General features: G+C 37.2%; 1 protein-coding gene and 1 non-coding gene across 2 annotated transcripts in view; both read left to right on the top strand.

The window, feature by feature from the left end:
• Positions 1 to 15,427, top strand: part of SVEP1 (sushi, von Willebrand factor type A, EGF and pentraxin domain containing 1) — a 226,247-nt gene extending 210,820 nt beyond the window's left edge. Inside the window, exons 44-48 of the mRNA XM_007968447.3 lie at positions 2,956 to 3,126; positions 4,635 to 4,730; positions 6,533 to 6,628; positions 11,932 to 12,025; positions 15,388 to 15,427. Coding sequence (XP_007966638.3) covers positions 2,956 to 3,126; positions 4,635 to 4,730; positions 6,533 to 6,628; positions 11,932 to 12,025; positions 15,388 to 15,409 — 479 coding nt within the window. The 3' untranslated portion in view covers positions 15,410 to 15,427. The remainder of the gene's footprint in view (positions 1 to 2,955; positions 3,127 to 4,634; positions 4,731 to 6,532; positions 6,629 to 11,931; positions 12,026 to 15,387) is intronic.
• LOC119619255 (U6 spliceosomal RNA) lies at positions 12,254 to 12,360 on the top strand. The gene has a single exon (XR_005235661.1). It is a non-coding gene; the product is annotated as a U6 spliceosomal RNA (small nuclear RNA).
• Positions 15,428 to 21,207: the final 5,780 nt, after the last annotated feature.

The following is a 21,207-nucleotide window of genomic DNA, read 5'->3' as shown; positions in this document are numbered from 1 at the left end:
AACACGCTGAAGTACAAAGATCATAACAAGATGAAGCAACTACATTAACAAGTCTGCAAAATAACCACCTAGCATCATGATGACAGGATCAAATTCACACATAACAATGCTAACCTTAAATATAAATGAGTTAAATGCCCCCAGTTGAAAGACACAAAATGCCAAGCATATGAAAAGCAGAAAAAAACAGGGGTTGTAATTCTAGTTTCTGACAAAACAGACTTTAAACCAGCAAAGATCAAAAAAGACAAAGAAGGGCATTTCATAATGGTAAAGTGTTCAATTCAACAAGAAGAACTAACTATCCTAAATATATATGCACCCAGTACAGGAGCACCCAAATTCATAAATCAAGTTCTTAGAGACCTACAAATAGACTTTGACATTTACACAATAATAGTGGGAGACTTTAACACCCCACTGTCAATATTAGATCATCGAGACAGAAAATTAACAAGGATATTCAGGACTCGAACTCAGCTCTGGATCAAGTGGTCTTGATAGACATCTACAGAACTCTCCACAAACAACAGAATATACATTCTTCTCATTGCTACACAGCACTTTAAAATTTATCACATAATTGGAAGTAAAGCACTCCTCAGCAAAGGCAAAACAACTGAAATTATAACATTCTCTCAGACCACAGCTCAATCAAATTTGAACTCAGGATTAAGAAACTCAAAACCACATAACTACGTGGAAATTGAACAATCTGCTTCTGAATGACTCCTGGGTACATAATGAAATTAAGGAAGAAATCAAGTTCTTTGAAAGCAATGAGAACAATGAGACAATGTACCAGAATCTCTGGGACACAGTTAAAGCAGTGTTAAAAGGGAAATTTATAGCACTAAATGTCCACATCATAAAGGTAGAAAGATCTCAAATTGACACCCTAACATCACAACTAAAAGAACTAGAGAACCAAGAGCAAACCCTAAAGCTAGCAGAAGACAAGAAATAACCAAGATCAGAGCAGAACTGAAGGAGATACAGACACAAAAAACCCTTCAAAACAATGAATTAATCAAGGAGCTGTTTTTTTGAAAAAAGTAATAAAATAGACCACTAGCTAGACTAATAAGAGAGAAGAATCAAACACAATAAAAAATGATAAAGGGGATATCACCACTGATGCCACAGAAATACAACCATCAGAGAATACTATAAATACCTCTGTGCACATAAACTAGAAAATCTAGAAGAAATGGATAAATTCCTGGACACATGCACCCTTGCAAGACTGAAGCAGGAAAAAGTTGAATTCCTGAATAGGCCAATAACCAGTTCTGAAATTGACGCAGTACTAAATAGCCTACCAACCAAAAGAAGCCAAGGACCAAACAGATTTACAGCTGAATTCTCCCAGTGGTACAAAGAGTAGCTGGTACCATTCCTTCAGAAACTATTCCAAACAATTGAAAAGGAGGGACTCCTGCCCAACTCATTTTATGAGGCCAGCATCATCCTGATACCAAAACCTGGCAGAAATACAAGAAAAAAAACTTTAGGCCAATTTCCCCGATGAACATCAATACAAAAATCCTCAATAAAATAACTGGAGAACCAAATGCAGCAGCACATCAAAAAAAAAGTTGCCTTCTTCCCCTGGATGCAAGGCTGGTTCAACATATGCAAATCAGTAAACATAATTCATTTATTTCCTTCTGATTTCTGTTGCATAGTAGGTATTTTGTCCACCTTAGAGGGGAAAAAAATTTAGAAAAATCATACAAATTCATTATCTCCCCTAACAAGTTTTTGGTAGTATTATGACAACAAAGTGACCTTTTGGAAGCCAACTTATAAGGACTCTTCATTCAAAAGTTGAACAAACTAGATTCTGATTAGAATCCTGACAACAATCTAGCCCTTGCCTTGTGCCCCACCATGGAATAATTCTAATTATCTTAAGGCTTCTTGTAAAATTCTCAAAACAGTATCAGTTATAAAAATTTCTATTTAAATATACATCACATGTCCCTTTTAAAAAGAGAGGATTATCATCTAATCTAACACAGATCCCAAAAGCAGAAAGTCACTCTTTTTTTTTTTTTTTTTTCTTTTTTTTTGAGACGGAGTCTTGCTCTGTCGCCCAGGCTGGAGTGTAGTGGCCGGATCTCAGCTCACTGCAAGCCCCGCCTCCCGGGTTTATGCCATTCTCCTGCCTCAGCCTCCCAAGTAGCTGGGACTACAGGCGCCCGCCACCTCGCCCGGCCAGTTTTGTGTATTTTTTAGTAGAGACAGGGTTTCACCGTGTTAGCCAGGATGGTCTCGATCTCCTGACCTTGTGATCTGCCCGTCTCGGCCTCCCAAAGTGCTGGGATTACAGGCTTGAGCCGCCGCGCCCAGCCGAAAGTCACTCTTTTACAGTATTGAAAAGAAGAAAAGTAACATGAAACCTTGAATTTCATAAACCTAATCAAGTTGTATTCATTGAGCATCTATAGACTAGAGACAATATTCATTCATTGACTCATTTTCAAGAGCATGTTGCATGCTAGGCACTGTTCTAGGCATTAACAAAATAGCCCTGATACAATATGCAGTACTACAATTAATGATCTTTACTCTGAAACAGTAGACTACAATCATCGTGCTTTCTCTCCTCATTTAACAAGCATCGTGTTCTGAAAGTCTCTTGCAGCCAGTTATCTGACAAGGTACAAGAGCTAATTCTTGGTGTCCTACAGACTGATTTCCTTAGGTTTAAAATAGACTCTCCTTCAACATTTGAATCAGAAAACAAAAAACCTTTTGTCTTTATATGTCTAATTTTTCTCAACAGCAGCAGTTAATTCTTTAGTTCTTACTGTTCTAGAGAAGTAGGTGAAAATGTTTCCCTTATGTATTTTATTTTTGCTCTTTAAATTAATTCATTCTGCGAGATGAGACTGTGTTCTCAATCTGTGTTAATAGCACAAGCTTAATTGTTGTTTTGTTTTCCTGTAGAAATCTCGTGTGGTCCACCAGCTCACGTAGAAAATGCAATTGCTCGAGGCGTACATTATCAATACGGAGACATGATCACCTACTCATGTTACAGTGGATACATGTTGGAGGGTTCCCTAAGGAGTGTTTGTTTAGAAAATGGAACGTGGACATCACCTCCTATTTGCAGAGGTAAGGAAATATTTGCATGGTTATTTCTTAGTGAAACTGCAGGGAAATGTGTATAGAAAATCTGATTTGTCCAACAATTAATATGCATGCTGCTTTATTTTTCCTTGGCTTTAAAATTTCTTTTAGCAACTGTGTCATTTTCTTTTAATGTTATGGTTTGAGTTTTAAAAGCACATAGAACTCTGAGGTTCTGTGCTTGAAATTCTGCAAAACAGAAAGAGGTAATGAGGCACCCTAGTATTATGTCCTTCTAAAACTTACACTTTTCTAATAAAATATAGTTTTTATACATCATAATAATTATTTCATTCATTCTACAAATATTTGCTAAAAGTCAAGAAGTATGCTAGTATACACAGATATAACCAAGGAACTAAAAGAATAATTGAGTTGTTGGATGAGTTGACCACATAAACAGTGTTCAGATTTGGACTTTAATAACTGGTGAGGCAAGGAATATTGAGGAAGTCAATGGATGAATGGCATGAGCCTCAAAAGAAACAGGGGCTATCGCACGAGAAAGAGGATTCATTGTCTGACAACAACAATAAGAAGTGAGATCATCAATACATGGGATGTAAGAGAATGTAGAGCCTTTTGAGAGAGTTGCTGAAGGGGGACATCTTAAAGGAATATCCCAGACTTCACTTAAATTCTAAAGTCAGAATGAGTGTTGTGTGTGTGATATTGAAACAACATAAATATATCTGTTGACAGATAAATGGATTAAAAAAAGTGTGTGTTAGGATGATGATGATAAGATACATTAGATAGACATGTAGATAAAAATAGGTAGACACGATGAAATATTATTCAGCTTTACAAAAGAAGAAAATCCTGCCATTTACAACACATAGATTAACCTGGAGGACATCATGCTACATAAAATAAGCCAGACACAGAATGGCATATACCGCCCAATTTTGCTGATAGGTGCAATCTAAAATAGTCAACCTCATAGAAGCAGAGTAGATGGTGGGTGCCAGGAGCTGGAAGCGGGGTAAGGATAGGGAGATGTTAGTCAAAGTATCAAAGTTTCAGTTATGCAAGATGAATAAGTTCTAGAGTTCTAACGTCCAGCAATGTGACTGTAGTTAACAATACTGTATTGTATACTGAAAATTTGCTGAAAGGATAGATCTTGTGTTCTCACCACAAAAAAGAAAGAAAACAATAACTATGTGAGGGGATGAATGTGCTAATTAGCTCACTTGTGATTATTTCACAATCTATACATAAGTCAAAACATCAGGTCGTAAATCTTAAATATATACAATTTTTATTTGTTATACCTTAATAAAGCTACAGGGAAAACTGCAATAATAGCAGCCAATATAATGCTGTATTTCTCCACATACTGAAATTTCCTGTTGAGATTCGATTTTTATTTCTCTTCCTGAAAGCTTGACTCAAGGAAATAGTATGAAATATAAAGGAGCAATCCTATTTTCTGACTCCTTCCCTTCCATAATTCCCTACATTTGTGACCCATCCTGCTTCTTTTCCAGCCGTCTGTCGATTCCCATGTCAGAATGGGGGCATCTGCCAACGCCCAAATGCTTGTTCCTGTCCAGAGGGCTGGATGGGGCGCCTCTGTGAAGAACGTGAGTTGCTCTTCAGATCTTATTTTGTGTCCTGACAAATTGCATGGATGCTCCCACCTGAGGGGAGTTACCAGGAAATGGTTGTAGTGTTGGGAAGAATTCATTTGCTGTAAGTCCTTGTCCACACCAAACAGTGCACATACGTGTCAATAGGTTGCAGAAGATCTAAAATATTCATGACTTTGAAAATACTGTTATTAAGATCCATCTAAAGTCATCTTCACATGCTCCCTGGCACAAATTTGCAAAAGTCTTCTTGAGAAGGAGCTTGTTGTAAAGTCTCCAAGCCATCCTCTTCCCTTAACTCAGGGTCTACTATGTGCTATGTCAGTCATTGCTACAGTTGGTATAAACGGGCACCACTGCAAAACATGTACTTTGCAGGTAATATTTGCAGCTCACCATTTCCTCTTTGTTGTTAAGAATGGTTTATACTAATTAAGAAAATAAGGAAAGCTGGCACTCCTATATCCATACTTGGTAAATTAATATAGAATTTTGATCCTTATAGAAACACATTTGAATTTGAAATTCCAGAGAGGTATAGATAGTGATGTTAAACTTTTTAAATGTCTCAAATACACTTTATTTCAATATCTTAAAATATATATAAGGATAAAATGGTTTCATATTTCAATGGGAGCAGTGTATATAAACCACTAAGAGTGATTCATGTGATGGCCATTGGTCTATACCAGTTTTTCCTAAAGGGCAGAAATTTTATAAGAGACTAAAATGTTTTAAGTGTGACTTTTTCAACTAATCTATAAAGGAAAATGTATGACGGAAATAAATTTAGGCTGTTAATAACTCACCAAAACAAGCATTCTCAAGTGATTAAAAAAGAAGAGACATCACACTTCTCTCTTCCAGCTCACCCCAATCATTCCATTTCACCTAGAGCTCACAGACTTAACCTGTTATGTCAAGAGTCCAAAGACTTAGTGAGCATTGACTTTGGGGTACCTCATGACAGGCCTGGCTTGGCTGGCTTAGCTGGCCTGGCTCACTGAACGTATGCCTGCCCTCCTTCATTACACCAGGGCTTCCCAAGCTTTGCTGTGCATACAGATCATCTGGGAGATCAGCAGATCTGGGTTGGTACCTGACATCTGCGTTGCTGACCAACTCCTAGGTGATGCCAAGACTATTGGTTAGGGAACTTGATTTTGAGGAGCAAGGCAACAATCTCACATCTTTTAAACAGACTATGCCTCTTTAAAGATTTCTGTTGTTTCTAGGAGGAGGAATGATAGTCACAGACAGTGTAGGGGAAACATCATTCAGTCACCATCAGGCTTCAGCTTCTCGGAAATAAAGGGTGTGTTGTCCCATTGCTACCAAAATGTTGCAAACTCCAACCCTATGTTATAGCCCATCTGATTCCCATTCTCACATTTAGTTCAAGACAGGAAGAGAGCCTCAAGGCAGCCAAATCCTCTTAGAACATGTTATATAATTTGTAATGGAAATTTGAAACTATAATAAATGGAGACCGTTCTGCTTATTTTGTGAAGAGTTAAAGCAAAGCACTTTGCAGACACTGATTGCCGAGTGTCTTCACTGAAAGTGGATTTGGCCTTACAGTCATTATATCTGGCTAAGAATCCAGGCTTACTTTCCTGATTGTGTTTTCCCAGTGATACTCATTAATAAGCAAAGCACATGCAGGAAAGTTATTTAGTGAGTCATATAAGGTTTCACTCCTGCAAAATGTTTTCTGAACTCTTGAACCTATCTGAGATGTATATTTTGATCAATGCCATTTCAATCCCCCCCCCTTTTTTTTTTTTTTTTTTTAGCAATCTGCATTCTTCCCTGTCTGAACGGAGGTCGCTGTGTGGCCCCTTACCAGTGTGACTGCCCACCTGGCTGGACGGGGTCTCGCTGTCATATAGGTAGGCCTCTTTCATGGTTTGTTTTCTTGGTGGCACAGTCCCGTGAAACTCCAGAGGACATTGAAGAGTATGACTCAGACTCAGAAGTGGTGGTAAAGTGAAAAAGTACTGATGTTTCTGAAAAATTCCTCAAGATGATCCCTCGATTGGTGTCTCAACACTGAATTTTATGGTTGCCTAAACAGGTTTCCCAGTCATGTGCCAAAGAATAGCATCTAAGTCGACTCAATTATCTGTCTTCTTTATGTCATCTGCTTCATTTTGCAGAGCATAGAGAAGACATTACACAGAGGTTCAGAATAATATTTATTTTAATATCTAAGAAACTAAATTACTAAATTCATGCTTACTCTTTAAAAAGAACAAGGTTATACATAAATACAATTTAAGTTAAAATTTTTTTAAAAATCACTTTATCCAGTCTACCATTGATGAGTATTTAGGTTGATTCCATGTCTTTGCTATTGTGCATGGTGCTGCAATGAACATACACGTGCATGTGCCTTTATGTAGAATGATTTCTATTCCCTTGGGTATATACCCAGTAATGGGATTGCTGGGTTGAATGGTAGTTCTGTTTTTAGGTCTTTGAGGAATCGCCATACTGCTTTCCTCAATGGTTGAACTAATTTACACTCTTACCAACAGTGTATAAGTGTTCCCTTTTCTCCACAACCTCGCCAGCATCTGTTTTTTTGTTTTGTTTTGTTTTTTGAGATAGAGTTTCACTCTGGTCACCCAGGCTGGAGTGCAGTGGCGTGATCTTGACTCACTGAAACCTCCGCCTCCCGGGTTCAAGTGATTCTCCTGCCTCAGCCTCCCGAGTAGCTGGGATTATAGGCACCTGCTGCCACACCCTGCTAATTTTTCTATTCTTAGTAGAGACAGAGTTTCACCATGTTGGCCAGGCTGATCTTGAACTCCTGACCTCAAGTGATCCACCCACCTTGGCCTCCCGAAGTGTTGAGATTACAGGCGTGAGTGAGCCACTGCATCCAGCCTACTGTTTTACTTTTTAGTAACAGCCCTGCAGCCGTAAAAAAGAACGAGACCATGGGATATAGATGGAGCTGGAGGCCATCATCTTTAGAAAACTAATGCAGGAACAGAAAACCAAATACCACATGTTCTCACTTATAAGTGGGAGCTAAATTGTGGGAGCTAAATGATGAGAACAGATGAACACAGAGAGAGGAACAATATACACTGGAGCCTACTTGAGGGTAGAGGGTGGGAGGAAGGAGAGGATCAGAAAAAACTATTGGGAACTAGGCTTAGTACCTGAGTGATGAAATAATCTGTACAGCAAACACCTGTGACACAGTGTACCTATACAGCAGACCTGCACATGCACCCTTGAACCTAAAATAAAAGTTAAAGAAAAGTTTAAAGAAAAAAGGAAAAAAATTACAAAACTCATCAAAGAGATGGTTTCTTATCATGGACAACAGTAACAAATGGTAATTGATTGATTCGTAACAAACATCCTCTTAGCACCTCTTGCGGACCTCAAATACAGCATTTGGCCCACTGTACTTTGGCATCTGTTCATTTGCTTGATTATCTATCCCTTCCCCCACTAGATTATACGCCACCTGAGGGCAAGGATTTTATCAGCTTTATATCTCCAGTGCTTAGCATAGTGCCCAAATATAGTAGGTATTTTTAGTAAATATCAAATAACTCAATTTAAAATGACAAAATATCTTTCTAATGTCCTAAAATTTTAAGCCACCATTTAAAAAATAGGACTTGCTATATTTATTAAGTATTAATTCTGACATACCACTCTTCTGCCTATAAACAATGTTTATACCACTTCCTCAGTGGAGTAAAATGTAAATGGCATGTAAAGTATAGACAGGGCTTCCTGACACCAGAGCTTGTCATGAACCCTAAGACTGGGAAGACCATATAACTTAGCGTCTAAATCAGGACATTTTTGAGAGTAAAAGAGGCACTATTAATAAGTAAACCAGAAAAATGAGACTGAAAAGTACCGTTACAGACAAAAGCAGACAGGCAGTCATCAACCCACTTAAAGCCAAAATTGAGCCATTCATGAAGGTAGAGAAGGAAAAATGTTCTGGAGGCTGAATTTGAAGGCCTTATTTGAGACTCTGAAAGCAGTCTATATAGTGTTTGTTTATAAAAAATCAGCTTTGATATTTACCCACGTTTCTCCTGCTCATCTATAAACAAGCTTTGCTTTTTTCCGGGTACCTTACTGGTGCAAGTAATGAATGAATTACTGTTGACTCACCCTCCCTTTCATCTGAGGTTACAGCACCATCACTATTTTTGCTCATTCCTGCTCAGCATCCCTCACATTCTACTCCACACCACTGTCACCAGCCAGTAAAAGATTCTGGATCATGGCCCAGTTGACCTTCTCGTCACCATGTCCCTCCAGACTGAACATCATCAGTGTACTACTTTGGCATGTCTTTGCCCTCGTTTAAGAGCCTAAAATGGTTCTCTATTTTAGTCTCCACATCCACCCTGAATTCTTTTGACTTCCGAGGTACTGCATAAGCCAGCTTCAGCACACCTGAAGCACAACTCACTTCTTATCCTACCGTTACACACTGTGCTCTGCAGTGACGGTTTTCTCACTACCCCTGCAAGCAGCCTGTTCTCCCCAGTCTCCTTACATGTGCACATGATCTGCCTCTTTCCTCCACCTATTCTAGCCTCACTCAACCCCCAAGTCCTGCCTAAGTTTCCTCTGATCTCAAAACTTGTTCAATATCACAATAACCTACTTTCTAACATTCCATTTCTATAAATGTTACACAACTAGTTATAATCATGCAGTTTAAAGCTAATAAATGGATCTGATTTATGTGACTTTCTTTTACACCTTAGCTCTCTAATAATATGCTCCTTAATGACACTGACTATGGTCTTTGTTTTTCCAAATCTTACAGCAGCTACCTCAGCATAGATCCTATTTATACCCCTAAGTACTAAGCATATCATAAGCATATAAAACAGGGGCTTCTGCTCTCCAGAATTTCAATCTAGGAAAGGGGAAGGGATACGGAATGGCCTGTAAATAGATAACTCGGATATGTTAAGATAGAGGCTAATCAAAATCTATAAAATGGGTTATGACAACAGTGAAAATGGGTAAATTAACCAAATGTCAAAGTTCAGAAAAAGCTTCGCAAGCATAGACTCAGAGGAGAAACAAAATGAGTCACCAGAAGAAAATCGTGGCAGCTAAAACATGAATCACAAAATACACAGGTGTGTTCAGCAAAGTATAACCAAAGCCATAGAGGAAATGCAGGGGAGTGGCTGGAATGAAGCTCTAAAGATGGGCAGCATCAGATCAGGAAACGCATCGCATGCCAAGTGCAAGATGCTGAATTATGTGTTGAGAGCAACAGAAGCCACTGAAGGATCTTAAGCAGGAAAATCATGTGATCGGATTTTCTTTTAGAAAACTGATTTTGGCAGCAGTATGAAAAGTGGAAGAAAGCAAGACTTACAATAGGGAGATTCGTTGAGGGGGCTGTAAAAGCAGAATTGGCAAGAATTAATGAAGTCAGGAGAAACAACCACAAAAGAGCAGATTTGAGAGACAGTAAAGAGTAAGAATCAATGCTACTTGGTTACAGATCTATTGTGAGGGGTAGAATCCACGTAGAGTCAAAACTACTTGGAAGAGTAAAAGCTGTTTCCAGCTTGGGCATTGGAGTGGAAGATGATGCCATTTACTGAGATAGAGAAGCCAGGAGAAGCCATAAGGAGTTAAGTATGGACACACTGAGTTTGAGGGGACTGTGAAACATACAAGGGGAGTGATAGGCAGTTGGATGATAGTTTAGGTTCTCAGAAAATTCATTTAGATGAAGATAGAGATTTATAAGTCATCACTGAAAAATACTCATGGGGGGAAAAATAAGACTGCAGAAGACACACGACATGAAAAGGTGGCCCTGAATGAACACTGGGACCACCGATGTGATAGGGAAGGAGGATTAAGTTTTTAGACAAAGAAGTAAAAGTAACGACTAGTTTGTTAGTGCAGTCAGGCACTGCTAAATCAGCATAGTCCTGAAAAGGAGTAATGTGTTCTTATATCAGCAAGCAGAAACTATGGAGAGTTTGTTTTCAGTTACTGAGTTTTATTTTTGCTTGTTTTAATCCTGCTCTGTTTCATAATTTTCTTTCCCATGAGATTGCTAATAAGTGCATTCTGCTGGCCAGCTCTTATTCTTACCAAGAGAGCTCCCCAAGGGGAAAGGCGTATTTTACTTCTTGTCCTCTCTCTTGTTCTGTCTGGACAAGGACCAGTGCTTATCGAGTGCCTGCTACTTGCTTAGCAGACATTTTCTCCATATTTTATGAATGAATGACTGAAGAAATGACATTTACTTATATTTCACCAAAAAGGAGTTTTTCATCCAGGAAAGAGCCTGCCTTTCTGTGCTACAGGGATTGGAATGGTTCTTATTTCCAGCTTTCTCCCAACAGACATTTTATTTCCTTCCTACAAGGAGTTCTCCTTTCTCTTTGATATGTTACACTTGCTGGTATTAGGTCATGATGAATTTTCAGCATCTTCAGGTTTTTTAACAAAGGTATGCAGATGAAGAGTTTGGTTATGAGATTATGGATTTGTGAGAAAGGCACCTAGATAGTAAATCTTTCGGTGTCCTCTCAGGGTTTTATCTGTGGCTAACCAGTTTCTGTAATTCCAGTTAAAGCTGACACCGTGAAATGTGTCTCCTCGCCAAACACAAAGGGATGTTGAATCATCTGTTATTTTAGACAATCCTTGTGCCTAATTTATTGTCATAAAAGTTGACGTCTGACTTAATCACCCAGTCAATCATAGAGTTCAATGCTAACTCCCTTGAGGAATTTACAGTCTTGAGCTTCAAGTCAGTGGCAAGAAATTTTTAAAAAAGGAAGAAATGTACAAGCTAATTGAACACACAAAATTTATACTTCAAAATGCTCAAAGTGTCAGATTGGTGGCATAAATAAAAAAAGATTAGAGAAGAGGAAAATCAGTGGACTTGGAGTGATCAGCAAAGCCTTCAATAAGTATATAGAAGTTAATCTGGGACTTAAATGTGAAAAACTGACCAGCTTGGAAGGAAAAAGGGAGGTAGTACCACATAAGGATGTGAAGTCAAGCAGAGCAGCAGAAATGGATAATGCTAACGGTATATGAAGACCAGCAGTGGCTGCTGCAGGAAATAGAGGCAAATCTTATCCTATGTGCCTTTATGGATATTGTCAGGATTGCTAAGTATTAAATAAATGTGTGGGCTTTTTTATTCCAGCTGTTTGCCAGTCTCCCTGCTTAAATGGTGGAAAATGTGTAAGACCAAACCGATGTCATTGTCTTTCTTCTTGGACGGGACATAACTGTTCCAGGTAAGATAACCAAAAACTAATGTTCACCTGTAACATGAAGACTCTAAAATTCAAGTAAATTGTCATAAAAGCCAGAAGTTATCTCTATCTAGTTTGACTGTAAGTCTTTTGTATGTGAAAATATCCATTTTGAGACATGCTCTCTAAATTTGAACTAAAACCAAAGCTAAGAAATATTAGTTCAGGATTGACAAATAAAACAAGAATGTCTCAAACTTAAGCAGTCTTGTGCTGACTTCAGCAGCACATATACTAAAACTGGAACTTCATAGAGAGGATTAGTATGACCCATGCCAGAGGATGACACATAAATTTTTGAAGCATTCCACATTTTTTGCAATTAAAAAAAAGAAAAAATGGGTTATATAAATAAATAATCATCTTCTTGAACAGAAGATTGCATCCTACAGATGCAAGGATGTAAAATAAATAGACAATATATTTTATTGAAAATGACCCAATGGATGTTTAAGTTCTTCATTACAATAAAAATCGAATTGATAGGAAATGTTTAAGTAAAATATTTTTATTTTATATTTTAGTGTTTATATACGTAGCATTTCATTGACTACAAAATGATTATGTAAAAATACGTTTTTTCATTGGTTTCTCATTTCTGACCAGATACATATTATAGTTTAAAAATACTATCACAAAAATAAGTCAAAGGGAAAAATAGTTAAAAGATCATTTATATCTTTTTAAACATCAGGAAAATCATCAGCCATATTGTGCCATACCATAGATAAAATATTTTCAACATTCAAACATTGTCCTCACCAATGTTGCAATGTTGAAATATTATCAGCTATGTTTTAAGACTTTCAATATACATCCCTGCACTTAGATTTGTATTATGTACACTTACCCCCATCATATAGGACTCATTAAAAACAAATGGGTATTTCCATATTCATTTTTTAAAGTGAGAAAAATTCAGTTAACTGAAAACAACTTTTATTTTTCATTTCCTGGTTTGTTATTTTGATTGGAATGTCAAAGTCAACTTGCAAATATAAAAAAAGCAATTACAGTAATGCCAGTGAATTTCCTCACATCATCTCAAGTGTATGCCATCTCTGCAAAAAGAGAAAAAATAAACTGAACCCTAAACAGCAAATTTGAAATGGACAAATACATTAAGAAGCTGCCAAGATTATACCTTTACCTGACAGCAGAGTTGAATTTAAGAAAATGAGAGCCAAATAAAGAGGAAATAAAAGAGAAAAAAAAACAAAACAGTGACTCAAAAAAAGTATTTAGTACTTTCTTATAAATATTAGATTTTATATTTCAACCTCTTCATTTTTGAGATAAAGAAGAGGAAGTCCAGAGAGAGTTTGCGTGATTTAAAACCTGTCCATAGGAGTTCTTTCTTGATTGAGGAAAGGATAATTATTAGCTTGTATGAAAATAATACACATTAATAAGAAAAACAAGATCTAGATTTTTATGCAAAAGTTTGATGTAGGCATCTAAGAAAAATAATGGCAAATTAAGCTGAGAGGTGTAGCCCACATTCAAGGGAAGGCTAACTAGGAACCCAGAGGACCAGGCAGGTTCCTCCTCCGTATACTGTAATTTTTGTTAAAACTCTAACCAGTTTAAGCAAAGAAGAGGATTTATCATCACAATAGAGGGACCTTGTATGGAACCCAAAGACAAAGGAGTGGTTGAGCATCAGGAGGACCAGACTAGGGACGTGAAAGCCAAGTGTGCCTCTCCACCTCCCATGTCACCACCTCTTCCAGGGTCTGCTCCATCCTCTGTCTTGCTGCAGAATGGTTTTCTTCTGTTTGGTTCACATGGAAGAGAAGGACAGAATTTCTCTTTTTTTTTTTTTTTTTTCTTAAAGACAGAGTCTCACTCGGATGCCCAGGCTGGAGTGCAGTGTGCAATCTCGGCTTACTGCAACCTCCTCCTCCTGGGTTCAAGCAATTCTGTCTCAGCCTCCTGAGTAGCTGGGACTACAAGCATGCACCACCACACCCAGCTAATTTTTGTACTTTTAGTAGAGATGGGATTTCACTATGTTGGCCAGGCTGGTCTCGAACTCCTGACCTCGGGTGATTTACCCACCTTGGCCTCCCAAAATGCTGGGATTACAGGCATGAGCCACCATGCCCGGCCAGGACAAAATTTCTTACAGAATTTTTTACATGTCACCATACGGTATCCAGAGACATAGTACACTGTCCCAGTTTAAAAATCCAGGACTCTGGTTGGTCCAGACTGATTCAATGGCCAAGCATGAATCAATGAACTGTCCTAGGTTGGATTATGTTGTACCAACATAAAGGGTAATTTTGTCAAAAAACTGGGTAAAAGGGAAGAGAGTCTGGCAATTCCCAGAAGAAGGGAAAGTGGGAGGGGGAGAATGCTTTTCTGAGAAAGAAACAATAAATGTTACCGTATAATTTTTTCCTTCTCTCCTATGAGACTGAGTGCCTTAAAGTTGGTATGCTGGGCCGACTGTGATGGCTCACACCTGTAATCCCAGCAATTTGGGAAGCCAAGGCAAGCAGATCACTTGGATCCAGGAGTTCAAGACCAGCCTCAGCAACATAGGAAGATCCCGTCTCTACAAAAAATACCCAGAAAAATTAGCCAGGCATGGTGGCATACGCCTGTAGTCTCAGCTAACTCAGGAGGCTAAGGTGGGAGGATTGCTTGAACCCAGGAGGCGGAGGTTGCAGTGAGCCAAGACTGTGCCACTGCACTCCAGCCTGGGCAACAGAGTAAGATCTTGTTTTAAAAAACAAAAACACATGCCTAGTGCCTTGTACAGGCACAAAAATCACTGCTCAGTAAAGGCTTGTTAACAGATGGAGCAATTTCCTGGCATGATTGTCAGCTGGTAGAGAAATGCCTTATGGCATCCATTAAATCCCTCAATGTTTAACCTTCTGTATTGATAAATAAGACTGACCTGACCTTTTTCCCAGATAATTCAGTGGTTCAGAAGGAAATTGTGTTTCCTCTGACCTCTGTGCACATCTTCAGAAAACTGATCCTAAGCAAATACCATAACTAAAAACCATAGATTCTTAGTGGACTAAGAGACCTTTAAGTTCATTAGGTCCAAACCCCTCATTTTACAGAAAAGAGAATTGTAAGATAGAAAACTAGTGGCAGAATCAAGACTAAAACTCAGGTCTGATGCTTCTGAGATCTTTCCATAAGTTAGCACTGCATGCCTCTTAGTTATCTCAAAGAATGACCCCCATCCCTATAAACATCACAGATAATGCCCAGGTATCTGGGACTTTCAATCCTGTTTTCATCAACCCCTAAAGAGATGTTAGCTCTTCAGTTCAATTTCTTCTTTTGAATCTATTTGGTTGCTTTTTTTTTTTTTCCAGGAAAAGGAGGACTGGGTTTTAACCACTGCACGACCAGCTGGCTCTCCCAAAAGCAGGATCATCTCTCCTTGGTAGTTCCTAGGCATCCTGGAACTTATGCAAAGAAAGTCCAACATGGTGCTGGGTCTTGTTTAGTAAACTTGTTACTTGGGGTTACTTTTTTAATTTTGTGATATATTTTGTTATTCCTTGTGACATACTTTCTTACATGTTTTCCATTTTTAAATATGCCTGTATTTTCTATATAAAAATTATATTAAATAGATGCTGCTCTACCCTCACAAAATGTACATATTCTGCTGTCTATTGGGAAAGTTCCTGGTACATGTTTTTATTCAGTTACTTAAAATGATTTTTCAATTAAAATATATTTTGCTACTAAATAATATTTTGCTGGATAGTACCATTTTATGAGGTGGCCAAGGGATTCATAGAGAGGACTCATGATCTTTCATCTGTGCCACTGGCATCACATGGGAGAACCCTTACAATAAAGGAGACCCCTTCATTCTGGTTCCATCTTCTTTACAATATGTGTAATAAAAAAAGTTTTTTCTTTCACTGAATCAGACAGTAACTGTTGGACCTAGTACTCTCCACCACATAATTATGTCCTGGTACTTAGGGTAGCCTGGCTAATTCTTTTCTCAACATTTGAAAAGCCGTAGGCATTAACTTCGTGGATGTGGAGAAACAGCATAATGACATTGGTTCACAATGAAAGTGCTAGCCTTCTTTCTCATGGCTGGAATAAGAAATGCAAGAACTGGAAGATTAACAGAGAGCTGATACCTGGACTGGTAATCTCACAACTCACTATTTTGGGAGAAAGGAGGTGGGAAGGGGAAGACAGGGAAAGAGAAGGAAAAAGGCAAATGGGAAACGTTCCCCAGAGCTGTACTCCTGGTCCCACCTGCAAAAGAGAATTGCAGCCACCTAAGAGAAAGCTGAGCTGCCCCTCAGTCCTCACTGTCACCTACCTCTATCACAATACTTGTACCAAGATGAAGACTTCCCCAGACTTCAGAAAATAAACTCAAACCCTAGATTTTGTTTTAAAACAGGAAACTCAATCAACTTGCCTCCATCCTCTGGGAAAACTGCTCCACACAGGCCTTGGAGTGTGTTGTAGCACCATGGAGGAATGCAGAAAGATGAAAAAGATTTTGATTCTCCTAGTGGTTCTCTTCACTACCATAGGCATCCCTCAGCCATTGACTCCTCCTTCTTTCTCTTGACATTCACTTTCTTGACCAGTCTTACATGCTTATGAGTCTGCCTTCCAATAAATTTACTCATAGTCCATTAACTTCCAAACCATGTTAACCTTTGTCATTTATAATCATAAAAACATAAAAATACAGTCAAAAAGGCTGGGTGCAATGGCTTGCACCTATAATCCTAGCACTTTGGAAGACTGAGGTGGGCAGATAGCTTGAGTTCAGTAGTTCGAGACTAGCCTGAGCACCATGGAGAAACCCCATCTCTAAAAAATAATAAATACCAAAAAAAAATACAAAAATGAGCTGGGCATGGTGATGCATACCTGTAGTTCCAACTACTTGGGGAGGCTGACGCAGGAGGATTGCTTGAACCTGGGAGGTCGAGGCTGCAGTGAGCCGAGATCGCACCACTTCACTCCAGCCTGGGTGACAAAGTGAGACCCTATTTCAAAAAGAAAAGAAGAGAAAATACAGCCCCAAATCTGAGTAATAAGAAAAATAGTACCAGAAAAAAATTAAGCTAAGAAAACAATTGGAAACAACACTTAGTTCTGAAAGTACCTACTAAATAAGTATACCTTCAAAGTGGAGGTTGTATTGGGTTACTTTGAATAGGCTGAAAGGTTTATATCTTCACAGTAAGTCAAAGTAGTCCTGGCATATAGAGAATATAAGGAAGTAAAGCACCATACAAGTGAGGTGTGGAAATAATACTATTTAGAAATGTGAGTCACAGAGTAATGATACTAAGAATAGTTGAAGAATATTATTTTTTAATCTTCCATACTATGCAGAGAAGACCAGTGTAGGAAAACAAAAATTTTAAAAAGAAATTTAAAAATCTTTCATACAGATATATCTTGTAGTAAATTTTTGAAGGGGGAGCCATTCACCATGCTATATAAACTATCCCACAAGCTGGAAAAGATGACAAACTGAGTAATATTTGCCAGATATTTACCAAATACCACTCTGATGCAAAAACCTAACAAAGATGAAAATGAACTGTAAATCATATAATTTAACTTTCAAACTAGTTTTTGAACAACTAATAATACATGCTACACACTGCAGTAGGTGTTTTAAAGAGATTAGTTCTTTGAATCTTCACAACAATTCTACTGAGATATGATTATCTTTATTTTATAGATGAGGAAAGTGAAACTCTGAGAAGTCAAATAACTGATCTAAAATAAATGGCAAAGCCAAATGAACCCCAAGCCTGATTTACTCTAAAACTCATGAACTTCCTACTCTACTGTTTCTGCATTTTTGACCTACATCTAACACTAGGTAATATTTAGCAAATTTAATGTTTTAAAATACTTGACAGGCAGATGGTATTTTACAATAATACCATATGAAATGCGTAAGAGCAATAAAAATGGAAAAGGCATTTGGTAAAATTCAGCACATTCTTAAATTTCTAAAAAAGCAGTAAGTGTCCCATACAAGTTTATGTTTCAATTATAATCAATCTTATTATGAACCACTACATGCCTCACTTTAAAATCAGAAACAAAGCAAAATAGCTATTCCCATTCACCTTGAGTATTATTCTTCAGTTCTAGCCAGAGCTATAATATATGAAATAAATAAAGAGTATAGAAATGAGAAAATTGTCACAGTTTCATTTTGGCAGGAGATATAATAATATATCTTGTAGAATGAAAACTCAAAGGCATGAAAATCCATTAGAAGCACTGAGTCCAGTAAACGATGAGAACCAGATAAACATACCAAAAAAAAGGGCTTCCCTGCATATTATAAACAGAATATAGTAAAAATCTTCTACTCACAATATCAGCAAATATATACATGTGGGTTATACAAATAAGAAACGTATGTAGTCTCAAGGAAGAAAATTAGAAAAATATACCTATAAACATTTATCAATGCTCAGCTCATGGAGAAGCATGCCGTTTCTTGGATGAGATAACTGTATGTCCTAAAGGTGTGATTTTTTTCCAAATAAAGTTAAAAGCTTCATATAGTTCCAATTATATTTGCCATATTGGGTTTTTGGGGAGATCATGACCAATTTATTCTAATGTTTATTACAAACAAAAGCAAAGTGGAAAATTAAAATATTTTAGAGAAAAACAATGAAAAATATCTTTTTAAAAATTAACACATAATAAAAAGCTATAGTAATTAAAATAGTATATGCTGAAACAAGAATCACAAAAGCATCAATGTGATAATCTCTACATATGAATTCAAATATTTTATTTAAAAACTCACAAGTGGCCAGGCACAGTTGCTCACGCCTGTAATTACGGCACTTTGGGAAGCTGAGGCAGGTGAATCACTTGAGGTCAGGAGTTCAAGACCAGCCTGGCCAACATGGTGAAACCCCTTCTCTACTAAAAATACAAAAAAATTTGCTGGGCTTGGTGGCACAAGCCTGTAATCCCAGCTACTCGGGAGGCTGAGACAGGAAAATCACTTGAACCCAGGAGGCAGAGGTTGCAGTGAGCCGAGATCTTGCCATTGCACTCCAGTCTGGGTGACAGGACAAGACTTTGTCTCAAAAACAAACAAACAAAAAAAAACTCATAACTGACCAAGAAAACCTTCCAAAAAAAAAATGAACCCTCAATAGTCAGTCAAATGTTTATCATAAAATATTAGAAAGCAAGAGAGAAAAATATTGAGTGACTGGTATTAGACAATTAGTGAAAATTTGAAAATCTTTTTGTTTGAATTCTTAGCACATAAAAATAAATTCAAGGTGGATTGTGAAGTAAACACTGATATGAAAACCATAAAAATTGTCTTTAGAGTTAATTTTCTCAAACATTTGAAGGATTAAAGACCTAGACGTTATAGTAAAATCACTGTGGGAATGGTGAGCAGAGTTGACAGCATAAGTAAATTAAGAGTTCTGGATGTCATTCAAAAAATTATAATCAAAATGTTGTCAAATTTCTTATGACAGACCAAGTAATCATGTTTATACTACCTTTATCGTATAAATGGGAATAAAAAACTTAATAAAGCTCAAGAACACAGACAACCCACCAGAGAAATGCAATAAACTTATTTTCATATGTATGTGAGAAACTATTCCACCTCACAAACACAGCACACAAATTCAAACAACAGTGGAAACCCTTTTGCTTTTCAGATTAGCAGATTTATTTTTAATGTTAATAACTAATGCTAGCAAATGTGGGATGAAATAGAAAATTGTATGCATTGTCAGTGAGAGTGGCTATTTTATTTTTTCCAGCTTTATTGAGGTATAATTGACAAAAAATTATATATATTCAAGAATGTACAATGTGATGGATTTGATACGTGTATACATTGTGAAGTGATTAGCATAATCAAATTCATAAACATAATCAGCACCATACGTAGTTACCATTGTTGGAGGAGTTAGGTGGTGGTGAGGACATTTAAGATCTATTATCTTAGCAAATTTTAAGTATACAATACAGTATTGTTAACTATAGTCACCATGCTGTAGATTGGATTCCCCAAACTTGTTCATCTTATAACTTATAACTTATAACCCTTTGACCAACATCTACCCATTTCCCCCACTCCTCCCCTTTCTAGCCCCTGGCAACCACCATTACATTCTCCACTTCTGTGAGTTTGACTATTTTAGATTCCATATATAAGTGAAATCATACATTATGTGTCTCTCTGTGTCTGGCTTATTTCGTGTAGTATAATGTCCTTCAGATTCATTCATGTTATTACAAATGTCAGGATTTCCTTCCTTTTATGGCTTAATAGTATTCCACTGTGTGTATGTGTGTGTGTGTACCACATTTTCCTTTTCCATTTTTATATTTGTAAATATGTTTTAATATCCACAAAAGTAATCATCTTCATAAAAATTAATTGAAGTAAAAGTCCCACATTAATGTGTGTATGTGTACATAATTTTTCTATTTACTCTAATTAACCTGACAAGTACATTGGCATCTATTCTATAAATGTAAAGATCTTGTCTCTGTTTCGTTTTGTTTAAACACAACTTTAAGAGTCTCTAGTGAAGAGTTCAGATTAATATGATGATTAGTTTAATATAGAAATAGAAGCTATTACCAAGAGAAAATACTGATAAATTTTGAGCCACTTGTATATGTAGGAGGAAAATATTTGCTTGTAATCAAGGGATTTTTAAAAAATCAATTATTAAAATTATCAGTACATTTTTACAGCATATCCTCATACTTTATGGGTTCTCCAGGTAAGAGATGTCCAAAGAGGTGGACACACTTATAATATCTCAAGTTTGCCAGCAAAGTTACATCAGAATCACTTTCTTATACTTCCTCAACAATGAGCATAGCAGCAGCAACACTCATTTCTTTGAAAAGATCATATTTAATTACTCATGATTTTCTCCTAACTCTGACCTTAAGCCAGGTACATTCATTTTTTTCCCTAATTATCTTATAAGCCACCATTCAAGGTGACCTGGGCCGAAAGTGCAGGTTTGGATGGAACTCGAAAGAAATTGAGTAATTTGAAAATAATGAGAAGCAGCCAGTCAGAATGGTTATTATTAAAAAGACAAGAAATAACAGATGGCAAGGATTCAGAGAAAAGGGGATGTTGATATACCATTAGTGAG

Source organism: Chlorocebus sabaeus, chromosome 12 (assembly GCF_047675955.1).
Source record: "Chlorocebus sabaeus isolate Y175 chromosome 12, mChlSab1.0.hap1, whole genome shotgun sequence".
In the NCBI taxonomy this organism is placed as follows: domain Eukaryota; kingdom Metazoa; phylum Chordata; class Mammalia; order Primates; family Cercopithecidae; genus Chlorocebus; species Chlorocebus sabaeus.
The sequence above is the reverse complement of the archived record's forward strand: the minus strand, read 5'-3'. Positions and strand labels throughout refer to the sequence as shown.